The 15372-nt window shown below is 35.2% G+C and overlaps 1 protein-coding gene across 6 annotated transcripts in view; it reads right to left on the reverse strand.

Moving 5' to 3' along the window:
- Positions 1–3594: 3594 nt before the first annotated feature.
- LOC120413580 (nuclear receptor-binding protein homolog) overlaps positions 3595–15372 on the reverse strand; it is a 132410-nt gene continuing 120632 nt past the window's right edge. For 4 of the 6 annotated variants that reach the window (XM_052707830.1, XM_052707829.1, XM_039574466.2 and 1 more), the window contains exons 10-12: positions 7857–7976; positions 7586–7799; positions 3595–6390 (exon numbers count right to left, since the gene is read on the reverse strand). In XM_052707830.1, the coding sequence (XP_052563790.1) occupies positions 5999–6390; positions 7586–7799; positions 7857–7976 (726 nt within the window). In that variant the 3' untranslated portion in view covers positions 3595–5998. Of the gene's footprint in view, positions 6391–6766; positions 7306–7585; positions 7800–7856; positions 7977–15372 lie in introns of those variants that run through there. The other 2 variants (XM_039574469.2, XM_039574471.1) reach the window with 2 other exon arrangements.

Here is a 15372-nt window from a genome sequence, read left to right on the forward strand (position 1 = left end):
GGGCTTCACAACGTTATCAACTGAACCGGCATTTTGGTAGGACGGCGCCGTCGTCGTCGCGTGGTTTGCTGTAAGAGGATGTGCAACTCAGTCAGTTTTAGTTGTGGAATGATAATGTTGGATTTTTTTTATATGGAAGCAATAATAATTAATTATTAGATCGAACTATGAGATTAACAAGAAACAGCTAATTAACTATACAACTCCAGAGTTACAGTTTGTGCAGTTTTAAGAGAAAAATGTGTTTTTAAATTTAATTTCTCTCCTAATTGGGTCCTAAAATGAAGCTTAGATTGCTGATATTATTGTTCACAGCGATAAAGCTTATTTTTCTGAGTACAATGACCCTTTGTACGACCATAAAGAGCTTAAAATGGATTTTTAAATCAATTTTGAAAAATTAACCTCGCGGTCCTTCTTGACAGAAAAGCTCCTTCTTGACAGGTCGTTCCAAGGGGACCATAGTTGATCCATCGAAAAAATGTTGTCTTGTCAAAAAAAAAAAATTGCATTAAAATGAAAAAAAGTGATCAGAAATGGTTTTTAATCGTGGTTTTTACCGTTGTACATAAAAATTGGCATAGGGCTTTAGTACCCAATTCTGCATACAAACTTTGGAGAAAAACGAATTGCGAATTGCGAACAACAGCATATAGATGGCTCACTAGGGTGGAATCGAAAATTGTTTTTTCAGCAACACATTTTTTGGGTCTCTTTGTACTCTTTGTACTGAATAACTCTCCCGAAGACAGTAAGTTGGTACAAACTTAAAAAGTGTCAAATGAAAAAGTTACTAACCACCGGGGTGTATTTGAGGATTTCGGGTGCAACTTAACTAAATAATGTCTTCTGAACATTTCGATTTTAAGTATGGTTTTCAAAATATAAGAACAACCATTTCTGTTTTGTATATCCTGGATCATTTGGCAATGTTGGCAGATAATTTGAGTTTCGCTGATTATTTCAATACACTACTTTTGAAAACTGTGTATCTTTTTTATGACACACTTTAGCACCATACTTTCTTCGGGAGAGTTGTTCAGGACATCCAGGGCTACACTTCTACGGTGTTAGTTTCGTAATCGTCATCGGCCAATCGTGGGCTTAACCAATCGCTCCCAAATTTTGGGAGGTGGTTTGGGACCCTAAAAGGGACCCGAAAAATGTGTTGCTGATTGGATTTTTATGATTTTTAATTTTCCCATATAACTAGATTCCACCCTAATGACTCACTTTTCTGCTGCTAGTATCAAAGCTACTCCTTTCAAAAAATCTTCAAGCTTCGATGGGTCAAACTTCCCACAAAGGTCTTGCATCTCTTTGGTTTTCTCCTCTTGTGCTGCATTTTTCTACACTTTGAAATCTTAATCTTACAGCACTTCCGGGATACCTATTTGAAAAAAGCTATTTTAAAAAAATTGAGTTAGAAAGGTAAATAAAAATCAATTGAGCTCAATACTGTAAAACACTAATTATTAGTGTTTTACAGTAGTTGTTCGGTAACTGGGCTGAGAACGTAGCCCAGTCACCGAATGTTGCTCGTTAACTGGGCTGAACAAAAAAATAACGAGGGGACTACCGATGCATAATATTTTCCAGATGAAATATAAAAATAAAAATTACTCAAATTTATTTACAATGCTTACTTTTCATATTTCTTTAAATGTAACTTGAAATTAAACAAAAGTTTGATTTTTTTTATTTTTTGAATATGATTTTTGCATTTATTAACCCCTCGGTCATTTTGGTTTGTTTTGGTTTTTTGACGTTTGTCTGCTTTTTAATTGGGCTACGGCCCAGTTATCGAGTGCCCAGTTACCGAACGACTACTGTATTAGAATTTTACAGTTCTGCTCCAGGATGTTACATTTGCAAGTCAAAGATAATGAAAACCTTTCTACTGAGATTAGTTCAAGTTTAGATTTTGTTAGGGACCATACATAAACCACGTGGGGACTTTTTTTTAACTCGCCTCGTCCCCCCTTCGTGGACAATTTTCATACAAAACAAATCTTTTTTGTATGGAGCGTAGGCAATCGCAGAAAAAAAACCATAGATCCAAAAAAATCAATTAAGCATATTTAAAAAAAAAAATGACTCAATCATTTGGAATTGAAGAAAAGCAGCTCAAAATCGAGTTAGAATTTCAGTTCGGTGTTTCATTTTTTATTCCTAAACACTAAACTAAACACTAAACACAACGGTAAACGCAACGCAAGGCCTACCTGTTTGAACTTATATTTAAAGACTTGCTAAAGGGAGAAAGAAGTGAAAGAATGGTAAAATTCTCAACAATATTAATGATCCTTGACAGAATAAATAAACAACAAAAATATTTATTTCAGAATATTGTTTCAAGATTCAAAAGAACTCATGTTTGAATTAAGGGCAAACACAATTTTTTTAAAAAAATATTGATGTTTTAAAGAATAGATAATTTTCCAAATCATATTTATTGAAGTCAGACAATTTGACATTTTGAACTATAAGTTCACTGTTCCTGTTTGAAAGATTGGAAAAACACAAAATAATGATAGCGAGAGAGTGATTTTTTTTAATAGATAATTTACTAAAACAAAATTAATTGACCAGTCTGCTGTCTGGTACATAGCAAATTTGACGCATTATATTTTTTTAATCGACAGAGGACACAAAGAAGATTTTAGACTAGAAAGCCGTATTTAAAAAATACCAACATTTGTAATTTCGACGTGATCCTGCTATCTTGTTACAACCGCCTTTTAAACGTATCGAAAAAAAAAATGTTTGACCGTACATAAACAAAAACTGTGCGTGAAACTTTGTCCTAAGGGGTATCTTTTGTCCCTGGTCACGAATCCGAGGTCCATTTTTTAATATCTCGTGACGGAGGAGCGGTACGACCCCTTCCAGTTTTGAACATGCGAAAAAAGAGGTGTTTTCAATAATTTGCAGCCTAAAACGGTGAAGAGATAGAAATTTGGTGTCAAAGGGACTTTTATGTAAAATTAGACGCCCGATTTGATAGCGTACTCAGAATTCCGAAAAATCGTATTTTTCATCGAAAAAAAAAAACTAAAAATGTTTTCAAAATTCTGCCATTTTCCGTTACTCAACTGTAAAATTTTTTGGAACATGTAATTTTAAGGGAAATTTAATTTACTTTTCGATTCTACATTCTACACCTACACTGAAGGGTCATTTTTTCAACAAATGACCATGTGACAAGAAACCACAAAAACGACGATTAAATTGCTCTATATTCTTGGCCGTATTCAGCTCAAATCCTTGATCTCTGAAGGGAATTGTGATATCTTTTCAAAAGAAAACTATTCGGCAACTAAAAAGCCACCGCTGCCAATAAGATCGCCATAGTCTTCCACAAATTGTGTTCTTTCCGTTCCGATTTTTTGTTTTCGCATATTCCTTTATTCATTATCCACAATCCGCGCGACAACAACGTTGGCCTTTCTCAGACTAATAATATGGTCTTTCGATTTCTTCCGGTTCTCTTCCTAAATAGCTTTGTGTGTGTGTTGTTTTTTTTCTTGCTTGGGAGTACAAACAGCTGATTCGCCTTTTGCTGTTTTTTTGTTGTTGTTTGCTTTGCATTCATGATTTTTTTATTTGCAGTTTTATTAATTTCACGCGTTTTTTGTGTTGCTGCTCACAAGCTGACTTTGTTTTCTTGGATGTTTTATTTTTTTCGTAGTTTAATGACTATCATAGAGTTAAATAACTGTCCTCTTGTTTCTCTCTCTCTCGTTCTCGATTTGATTTCATTTTCTTTTCCAATTTATCCTCACACACCAGATCAAATACCCACACATTCCACGAAGCACACAGACACACTCGCGCGCACCCACGTACCACAATAATCAGCACGCGCGTCCGATCAGATCTTGGAACTGACCTACGGCGATTTCCCCCTTTCAATGTTTGTAATACGTACGTTTACTTAAAAGAGCTCGGCTTTTACTGTTATTTTTTACAATGTTGCCACCAGCCATGAAAAAAAAGAGTCTTCGCGTTGCTTTCCGTGCATTTTACTTGTTTAAAAACGGCTGCTGTTACTATTTTTCGTTTTGTTTATACTGCTGGCGACTTCTTGATTAGACTTTTATAATTACACGTGGAAGTGCTTGCTTCCGATTCGCGGGCTGAGACGATTGACTATGCCTGGGGTGTGTGTGTGATTGATTAGAGAGGTTTTTGTTCAAAAGTTCGCGTTTTATTTTCAAATTCCCTACAGTTTTGATGTTTTGTTGTTCCGTTTTTGCACTGTTGGATGTCAATTTTCAAAGAAAAAAAAAAAAACTCGACCGTTCACTAGTTATTTTCCGTTCCAGAAAAAATGGAGTCAGAAATATTGTCTAAAATTATTATCGAAAGCCTTTAACATTTTTTTTCTATTCTACAGATTTTTTTTTTTCAAAGTCAGATACCGATCAGAGAGACTTTCGACTGATACAATGACTGAGAGCGAAATTCCTGAAATTTCGAAGAGATTGAGAGCGACATAAAACCTCTCCCGCCATGTTAAGTGTTCGTACTCTGCGATATTTTTTTCTCTTTTTGTTCTCCACGGATTTTTTTCTTACCCAAATCCTATCAAATTAAAAGTTAAAAAAGGATAAAAAAATATCCGAAAAACATTGGAGATACAATTTCCCTTCTTTTTGACAAATTGATAAATAAAATAATTTCCTAGTGCACATTTTTTCATAGAAGAGAGTGAAAGAAAGTAAAGAGCGAAGTTTCCATGGTTCAGTTGATTTGAAAAAAGAGAGTTGAAGAGAAAATCAAACAAATGGACCAAAAACAAGACAAACATTCCACTCCGCAGTGATTGTGAAAGGTACAAACTTTCTCACCGAATCGCATCTTCACCTCTACGAGCTTGTTCTCTCACACTGATTCTGAGAAAGAGAGTAATAAAAATAAAAAAAAGGAAAAAAGGAAAAATGCAAAATCATTTTTTTGAGTCCTTAAAACATTTTTTTGTTTTTTTTAGACTTACTGAAACCGCCTTGAGGCAGGGTATTCAAAACAGCCAAATACCAACAAAATTTTGATCAATAAAAATAATAATCTGGAAATGTCGGAAAGAGTATTGGAATTTTAAAAACTGTCTCAATTTGAGTCCCTTTTAAGCACGTCTCTATTCTCTAGCAGGAAAATTTCTAGGGAAGAGAAAGAGAGAGAGTAAAAGAAAAATAAAAGAAATATTTTTTTTTCAGTCTGAAAAAGGCGGAAAGGACTTTTTACTAAGACTTTTGAAGAGCTGAGAGTGAATTTCTTGAAATTTCGAAGAGATTGCGAGTGGCACCAAATCTCTCTGATCAAATCGCGTTTCCGTACATTGCTTTGCGATGCTTTAGCTTCATTTTCTCTTCCAGAGTTTTAAAAGAGAGCAACGCAATCCGGGCGCAAAGGTGATGCGATTATGTCAAAGGAAGCGAATCCAAGAGTAAATCGACCATCGAGTTCTCTCTGAAGGAGCATCATGTTCTCTTCTAAACCATTCGTTTTGTTTAACTCTCTCAAAAAGTTTCTGTGAGAGAGCGCGAGCAAATAATAACAAAACAGCTGAGAACGTACCAAAAGGCTATTTGTCGGAGAGAATTGTATAGCATTTTCTCTCTCACAAGAAGATTTGCAATTTTTAAAGAACGAAACTACATTTAGTGAACGACAACTATTTTCAAGCAAAACTGAACATCATTTCCGTTTTTTTTCGTCTTCGTCTGGGCTTGTGTCTATTTCCTTGCATCAATGGCATGATTAAGTTTGTGTACGTATTTGAGTGGTTTTTATTTGTTTCCATTTAAGTGTTGGTTGTTTTTGTTTATGTAATTACATAGCAATTCATTTGATATCCTTTTTGTCTCATTTTATTCTTTAATGTACAAAATAGAAATAATGCTTACGTGGTAGAGGAGTGCTTCTCTCGTTACCTTACAGACGACGACTAAGTGGTAGTTGTTTTTTTTCTTCTCTCTATTCAGTGTATGCCTTATTACTCGGTAGCCTCGTACGATTCGATCGTCTCACTACGGCACAGCTCGCCTTCCGGGTCAATGGAAGTTCGGGAGGGTCGGGCCGATCTCCGGCCGGGCAGCGCAGTTGACGTGCTGCTGTTTCTTCGGTACTCACCGTCGTCGCAGTCGTGTTCGACATTGTTGAAGGCCCGCGTTGGCTCGGGACATTCGTCGTCGTCGACGGCCGCGGCCCGTTCCAGAGCTTCGAGCTCTTCGTCCTGGTGCTCACGGGCCTCCTCGGCGTCGTCCAGACTGGCGAGCAGACTCGCGTCCAGACTGTTGACGCTGACGCCGGACGTTTCCATAATGACCGGCATGGTCACTAGGGAGTCCGCGGCGGCATCCGCGACCTTCCAGCCACGTTCCAGACCTGGCGGTGGGAGGGAAATTTGGCGAGATTAGCATGTTGATAGTTGAAATTGCACAAAATTTTCTTTCAATTGTGCTGAAATTGGTTATGTTCTCTTCCCGTACTTGTAGAGATCTCAGTGAAAAATAACTCTCTCCGAACGCGCTCTGAAAGAGAGAGAGTTCTTTATCTCTCTCTCTCTTTTTACACCCTCATTGCTGCAAAAGATGTGACGTTGTGACGTCACACATTTCTAAGCTACTACAAGTACGGAAAAAGACGCAGTTTGGCACACAATGACGAAACAACACTGAAGGGAAAAATAAACAGACAATAACAGAATCATAATTTTAACGAAACCCCAAAAAAGTACGTCTACAATAATAAGAAACCAAGATAAAAATTATAATAAATATATATTTGTATATATTTCGTCTGCCTGATTGCATTTTCATCATACTTTTTATTTAACTTTTCTTTGCGTGTTTGTTTTTGTGTTACATTTAGCTTTTTCTCTTGTTTTGTTTTTCGGTATCTTTAGCTTGTATTAACTCCTACTTCGATGCATACGCAAAATTGTCGCTTCGCACACGCGTAATAATACTACAGGACAGTTTGCACAGCTAAATAAATAATTATTCCTCGGCTAAATAAAAATCATAGCTAAACCGCGTTCGAGCATACGCGTTTTGAGTGTGTGTGTGTGCGTTGCGTGAGCGTACAAATAATAGGACGATATATGATCAACACATATACACTGTTTCGGAGAATCATTTCGGGCTTGTTTTTGTTTCTCTCTCAGAGACTCTCTCACTCAGTCACTGGGTGGGCGGGGTCAGTTAGCCGCATGAGTATGTAAGCGTGGGTGGTTGGTTGGTTGGTGGTGGTTGTGGTGGCGGTGTTGGATTTGTTTTTGCGGGGACAATTAAAACACAACTGGGAAAAACAGAAAGAGAGAGAGAAAGGGAACCAAAGACAAAAGAAAAAAAAATAAGATGAAACAGACAAAACTACAAAAAGGGGGAGCGAGGTGATGGGAAGGGCCGGGGCGGTGCATTTCACGACAACTTTTGCTACATTCTACAGAACAATCGAGACAAGCGACGGACAACAATAAAACGGACACAGACAGACAGTCAGACAAGAAGAGACACTTAAGACAGTGGAGTGAATGAGTGTGTGTGTTTTTTTTTTGGTGGAAGAGCAAACTACTAACTGGCCGAATTAACAGGAACATGATGGTGGAGATGGTTAGCCGCCACCGTGTCCGATGACCCACCGGATCCACTGCTGCCGCCACCGTCGGTGGCCACGAGCCGCTCGCCGGCCTGGGCCGCCGCCGATTGCATCTTTGCCGCCGCGCCCAGCAGTTGCTGCTGTTTGTTCCTAAGCGTATCCTCTATCATTGTGGCTAGTTTTTCACGATCCGTCTAAAAAAAAGCAACTTTTAGATTTTTTCCTAGCACTCATGCAAAAATCATACTTACTTCATGAATAAATCCTAAGTGTACTAGTTCATGCGAAAGCGCGACGGCTGAATCGTCCGGCGAGATGGGACATGTTAACTGTCGGTTCATCTTATCCTCCATCCTTAATAATATTGTCATCTGGTGGAAAGAGGGTAAAACAGTTAATTCAGCACAGTGATATTTTTTTATAAATCATGTTAGAAATTGATGTTTTAAATTGTTAAATTGTTAAATTCTCAAATTCTTAAATTCTTAAATTCTTAAATTCTTAAATTCTTAAATTCTTAAATTCTTAAATTCTTAAATTCTTAAATTCTTAAATTCTTAAATTCTTAAATTCTTAAATTCTTAAATTCTTAAATTCTTAAATTCTTAAATTCTTAAATTCTTAAATGCTTAAATTATCAAGTTCTTAAATTCTTAAATTCTTAAATTCCTAAATTCTTAAATTCCTAAATTCTTAAATTCTTAAATTCCTAAATTCTTAAATTCTTAAATCCTTAAATTTTTAAATTCTTAAATTCTTAAATTCTTAAATTCTTAAATTCTTAAATTCTTAAATTCTTAATTTCTTAATTTCTTAAATTCTTAAATTCTTAAATTCTTAAATTCTTAAATTCTTAAATTCTTAAATTCTTAAATTCTTAAATTCTTAAATTCTTAAATTCTTAAATTCTTAAATTCTTAAATTCTTAAATTCTTAAATTCTTAAATTCTTAAATTCTTAAATTCTTAAATTCTTAAATTCTTAAATTCTTAAATTCTTAAATTCTTAAATTCTTAAATTCTTAAATTCTTAAATTCTTAAATTCTTAAATTCTGAAATTCTTAAATTCTTAAATTCTTAAATTCTTAAATTCTTAAATTCTTAAATTCTTAAATTCTTAAATTCTTAAATTCTTAAATTCTTAAATTCTTAAATTCTTAAATTCTTAAATTCTTAAATTCTTAAATTCTGAAATTCTGAAATTCTTAAATTCTTAAATTCTTAAATTCTTAAATTCTTAAATTCTTAAATTCTTAAATTCTTAAATTCTTAAATTCTTAAATTCTTAAATTCTTAAATTCTTAAATTCTTAAATTCTTAAATTCTTAAATTCTTAAATTCTTAAATTCTTAAATTCTTAAATTCTTAAATTCTTAAATTCTTAAATTCTTAAATTCTTAAATACTTAAATTCTTAAATTCTTAAATTCTTAAATTCTTAAATTCTTAAATTCTTAAATTCTTAAATTCTTAAATTCTTAAATTCTTGAATTCTTAAATTCTTAAATTCTTAAATTCTTAAATTCTTAAATTCTTAAATTCTTAAATTCTTAAATTCTTTTTTTTTTTTTTTTTTTTTTTTTTTTTTTTTTTTTTTTTAAACGTACTGGCCTTTTGTTTCCATAATTTGGCCAAGTTTCGAAATTCAAAATTTTACAAAAAAATAATTAGTTTAGCGTAGTCCTACGTCAACCAGTTGGCTCCCATAGTCTTCGTTTCGGTGTTGGTTGTTTCGGCGATTCAATTTGCTGTCTATTGTCGTTGCGGTGGTCATTCTCATGTGTAGCTAGTAGGTTGTCGTCGTCGTCGTCGTCGTCACAGCACGATCTTTTTTCTTCGGGAGCGTTCTTTTCTTCCAACTGCCTCTTGGGTTTGCCTTTCTTCACAACAGTAGTAAATCCGTCCTTGCCATTGTCCTCGTGAGTGTGAGGAACAATGACTTGGGATTTTGCTGGTGCTGGATCGGCTGGAGGCAAAACAGGGGCAGGTGGCGTTTGTTTTGGTTTTCTGGACGGGTTTTTTTTGGCTACCTCTGAGCAGCTTTTGGCCACGTGTCGTTGAGAACCGCAGCGTCGGCAGGTGAGAATCTGCCCCGTGTGTGTGGCTAGACTGCTAAGTCCGCAGATCGTTACAAACGACGGGACGGGCTTGGTGAGTTTCATTTTAATCACCCGCACACCATTGGGCAGGCCGGCGAAAATGTCTCTCCACACCTCGTCCCGTATCGTCAGCACTTCGCCGTATTGCAGCATGGCTTCGGCGATCTGCATGTTGGACATGTCCGGCGGGAGATCGTGGATCCGAACGTCGACGGTGTCATCGTCGACGTATATCGGAATCGCGATCTTCTTCGTCGGGCTGATCCGGAAGGCGTGCTTGAGATGATGCTCCGCTGCTGTTTTGACGGCGGCTGCTGAATCCGCCATCTCAATCAGCACGCAATGGCGAATGTTGTGCAGCTGGATGCTTCGACGGTCGGTGGGATTTAATCCCATACTCCTTTCCACAAACCACTGCACTGCGTTCAGCTTGGGGCGTTCGGGGAGGACGCTGAAGTCCACGACCAGCGTTTTTTTGCGGACAGAACTCATGGTAAAGCCTGCCACAAAGCGATTGTTTGGAGCACAATAGCGAAGTTTCGATCGCAGAGCACAAAGCACGTCTAGTGCACACGCGAGTACAGAGCCGACTGATTCTTAAATTCTTAAATTCTTAAATTCTTAAATTCTTAAATTCTTAAATTCTTAAATTCTTAAATTCTTAAATTCTTAAATTCTTAAATTCTTAAATTCTTAAATTCTTAAATTCTTAAATTCTTAAATTCTGAAATTCTGAAATTCTTAAATTCTTAAATTCTTAAATTCTTAAATTCTTAAATTCTTAAATTCTTAAATTCTTAAATTCTTAAATTCTTAAATTCTTAAATTCTTAAATTCTTAAATTCTTAAATTCTTAAATTTTTAAATTCTTAAATTCTTAAATTCTTAAATTCTTAAATTCTTAAATTCTTAAATTCTTAAATTCTTAAATTCTTAAATTCTTAAATTCTTAAATTCTTAAATTCTTAAATTCTTAAATTCTTAAATACTTAAATTCTTAAATTCTTAAATTCTTAAATTCTTAAATTCTTAAATTCTTAAATTCTTAAATTCTTAAATTCTTAAATTCTTAAATTCTTAAATTCTTAAATTCTTAAATTCTTAAATTCTTAAATTCTTAAATTCTTAAATTCTTAAATTCTTAAATTCTTAAATTCTTAAATTCTTAAATTCTTAAATTCTTAAATTCTTAAATTCTTAAATTCTGAAATTCTTAAATTCTTAAATTCTTAAATTCTTAAATTCTTAAATTCTTAAATTCTTAAATTCTTAAATTCTTAAATTCTTAAATTCTTAAATTCTTAAATTCTTAAATTCTTAAATTCTTAAATTCTTAAATTCTTAAATTCTTAAATTCTTAAATTCTTAAATTCTTAAATTCTTAAATTCTTAAATTCTTAAATACTTAAATTCTTAAATTCTTAAATTCTTAAATTCTTAAATTCTTAAATTCTTAAATTCTTAAATTCTTAAATTCTTAAATTCTTGAATTCTTAAATTCTTAAATTCTTAAATTCTTAAATTCTTAAATTCTTAAATTCTTAAATTTTTTTTTTTTTTTTTTTTTTTTTTTTTTTTTTTTTTTTTTTTTTTTTTTTTATTAAACGTACTGGCCTTTTGTTTCCATAATTTGGCCAAGTTTCGAAATTCAAAATTTTACAAAAAAATAATTAGTTTAGCGTAGTCCTACGTCAACCAGTTGGCTCCCATAGTCTTCGTTTCGGTGTTGGTTGTTTCGGCGATTCAATTTGCTGTCTATTGTCGTTGCGGTGGTCATTCTCATGTGTAGCTAGTAGGTTGTCGTCGTCGTCGTCGTCGTCACAGCACGATCTTTTTTCTTCGGGAGCGTTCTTTTCTTCCAAGTGCCTCTTGGGTTTGCCTTTCTTCACAACAGTAGTAAATCCGTCCTTGCCATTGTCCTCGTGAGTGTGAGGAACAATGACTTGGGATTTTGCTGGTGCTGGATCGGCTGGAGGCAAAACAGGGGCAGGTGGCGTTTGTTTTGGTTTTCTGGACGGGTTTTTTTTGGCTACCTCTGAGCAGCTTTTGGCCACGTGTCGTTGAGAACCGCAGCGTCGGCAGGTGAGAATCTGCCCCGTGTGTGTGGCTAGACTGCTAAGTCCGCAGATCGTTACAAACGACGGGACGGGCTTGGTGAGTTTCATTTTAATCACCCGCACACCATTGGGCAGGCCGGCGAAAATGTCTCTCCACACCTCGTCCCGTATCGTCAGCACTTCGCCGTATTGCAGCATGGCTTCGGCGATCTGCATGTTGGACATGTCCGGCGGGAGATCGTGGATCCGAACGTCGACGGTGTCATCGTCGACGTATATCGGAATCGCGATCTTCTTCGTCGGGCTGATCCGGAAGGCGTGCTTGAGATGATGCTCCGCTGCTGTTTTGACGGCGGCTGCTGAATCCGCCATCTCAATCAGCACGCAATGGCGAATGTTGTGCAGCTGGATGCTTCGACGGTCGGTGGGATTTAATCCCATACTCCTTTCCACAAACCACTGCACTGCGTTCAGCTTGGGGCGTTCGGGGAGGACGCTGAAGTCCACGACCAGCGTTTTTTTGCGGACAGAACTCATGGTAAAGCCTGCCACAAAGCGATTGTTTGGAGCACAATAGCGAAGTTTCGATCGCAGAGCACAAAGCACGTCTAGTGCACACGCGAGTACAGAGCCGACTGATTCTTAAATTCTTAAATTCTTAAATTCTTAAATTCTTAAATTCTTAAATTCTTAAATTCTTAAATTCTTAAATTCTTAAATTCTTAAATTCTTAAATTCTTAAATTCTTAAATTCTTAAATTCTTAAATTCTTAAATTCTTAAATTCTTAAATTCTTAAATTCTTAAATTCTGAAATTCTGAAATTCTTAAATTCTTAAATTCTTAAATTCTTAAATTCTTAAATTCTTAAATTCTTAAATTCTTAAATTCTTAAATTCTTAAATTCTTAAATTCTTAAATTCTTAAATTCTTAAATTCTTAAATTTTTAAATTCTTAAATTCTTAAATTCTTAAATTCTTAAATTCTTAAATTCTTAAATTCTTAAATTCTTAAATTCTTAAATTCTTAAATTCTTAAATTCTTAAATTCTTAAATTCTTAAATTCTTAAATTCTTAAATTCTTAAATACTTAAATTCTTAAATTCTTAAATTCTTAAATTCTTAAATTCTTAAATTCTTAAATTCTTAAATTCTTAAATTCTTAAATTCTTAAATTCTTAAATTCTTAAATTCTTAAATTCTTAAATTCTTAAATACTTAAATTCTTAAATTCTTAAATTCTTAAATTCTTAAATTCTTAAATTCTTAAATTCTTAAATTCTTAAATTCTTAAATTCTTAAATTCTGAAATTCTTAAATTCTTAAATTCTTAAATTCTTAAATTCTTAAATTCTTAAATTCTTAAATTCTTAAATTCTTAAATTCTTAAATTCTTAAATTCTTAAATTCTTAAATTCTTAAATTCTTAAATTCTTAAATTCTTAAATTCTTAAATTCTTAAATTCTTAAATTCTTAAATTCTTAAATTCTTAAATTCTTAAATTCTTAAATTCTTAAATTCTTAAATTCTTAAATTCTTAAATTCTTAAATTCTTAAATTCTTAAATACTTAAATTCTTAAATTCTTAAATTCTTAAATTCTTAAATTCTTGAATTCTTAAATTCTTAAATTCTTAAATTCTTAAATTCTTAAATTCTTAAATTCTTAAATTCTTAAATTCTTAAATTCTTAAATTCTTAAATTCTTAAATTCTTTTTTTTTTTTTTTTTTTTTTTTTTTTTTTTTTTTTATTAAACGTACTGGCCTTTTGTTTCCATAATTTGGCCAAGTTTCGAAATTCAAAATTTTACAAAAAAATAATTAGTTTAGCGTAGTCCTACGTCAACCAGTTGGCTCCCATAGTCTTCGTTTCGGTGTTGGTTGTTTCGGCGATTCAATTTGCTGTCTATTGTCGTTGCGGTGGTCATTCTCATGTGTAGCTAGTAGGTTGTCGTCGTCGTCGTCGTCGTCACAGCACGATCTTTTTTCTTCGGGAGCGTTCTTTTCTTCCAAGTGCCTCTTGGGTTTGCCTTTCTTCACAACAGTAGTAAATCCGTCCTTGCCATTGTCCTCGTGAGTGTGAGGAACAATGACTTGGGATTTTGCTGGTGCTGGATCGGCTGGAGGCAAAACAGGGGCAGGTGGCGTTTGTTTTGGTTTTCTGGACGGGTTTTTTTTGGCTGCCTCTGAGCAGCTTTTGGCCACGTGTCGTTGAGAACCGCAGCGTCGGCAGGTGAGAATCTGCCCCGTGTGTGTGGCTAGACTGCTAAGTCCGCAGATCGTTACAAACGACGGGACGGGCTTGGTGAGTTTCATTTTAATCACCCGCACACCATTGGGCAGGCCGGCGAAAATGTCTCTCCACACCTCGTCCCGTATCGTCGACGTATATCGGAATCGCGATCTTCTTCGTCGGGCTGATCCGGAAGGCGTGCTTGAGATGATGCTCCGCTGCTGTTTTGACGGCGGCTGCTGAATCCGCCATCTCAATCAGCACGCAATGGCGAATGTTGTGCAGCTGGATGCTTCGAAGGTCGGTGGGATTTAATCCCATACTCCTTTCCACAAACCACTGCACTGCGTTCAGCTTGGGGCGTTCGGGGAGGACGCTGAAGTCCACGACCAGCGTTTTTTTGCGGACAGAACTCATGGTAAAGCCTGCCACAAAGCGATTGTTTGGAGCACAATAGCGAAGTTTCGATCGCAGAGCACAAAGCACGTCTAGTGCACACGCGAGTACAGAGCCGACTGATTCTTAAATTCTTAAATTCTTAAATTCTTAAATTCTTAAATTCTTAAATTCTTAAATTCTTAAATTCTTAAATTCTTAAATTCTTAAATTCTTAAATTCTTGAATTCTTAAATTCTTAAATTCTTAAATTCTTAAATTCTTAAATTCTTAAATTCTTAAATTCTTAAATTCTTTTTTTTTTTTTTTTTTTTTTTTTTTATTAAACGTACTGGCCTTTTGTTTCCATAATTTGGCCAAGTTTCGAAATTCAAAATTTTACAAAAAAATAATTAGTTTAGCGTAGTCATACGTCAACCAGTTGGCTCCCATAGTCTTCGTTTCGGTGTTGGTTGTTTCGGCGATTCAATTTGCTGTCTATTGTCGTTGCGGTGGTCATTCTCATGTGTAGCTAGTAGGTTGTCGTCGTCGTCGTCGTCGTCACAGCACGATCTTTTTTCTTCGGGAGCGTTCTTTTCTTCCAAGTGCCTCTTGGGTTTGCCTTTCTTCACAACAGTAGTAAATCCGTCCTTGCCATTGTCCTCGTGAGTGTGAGGAACAATGACTTGGGATTTTGCTGGTGCTGGATCGGCTGGAGGCAAAACAGGGGCAGGTGGCGTTTGTTTTGGTTTTCTGGACGGGTTTTTTTTGGCTACCTCTGAGCAGCTTTTGGCCACGTGTCGTTGAGAACCGCAGCGTCGGCAGGTGAGAATCTGCCCCGTGTGTGTGGCTAGACTGCTAAGTCCGCAGATCGTTACAAACGACGGGACGGGCTTGGTGAGTTTCATTTTAATCACCCGCACACCATTGGGCAGGCCGGCGAAAATGTCTCTCCACACCTCGTCCCGTATCGTCAGCACTTCGCCGTATTGCAGCATGGCTT

This window comes from Culex pipiens, chromosome 2 (assembly GCF_016801865.2).
Source record: "Culex pipiens pallens isolate TS chromosome 2, TS_CPP_V2, whole genome shotgun sequence".
Classification (NCBI taxonomy): domain Eukaryota; kingdom Metazoa; phylum Arthropoda; class Insecta; order Diptera; family Culicidae; genus Culex; species Culex pipiens.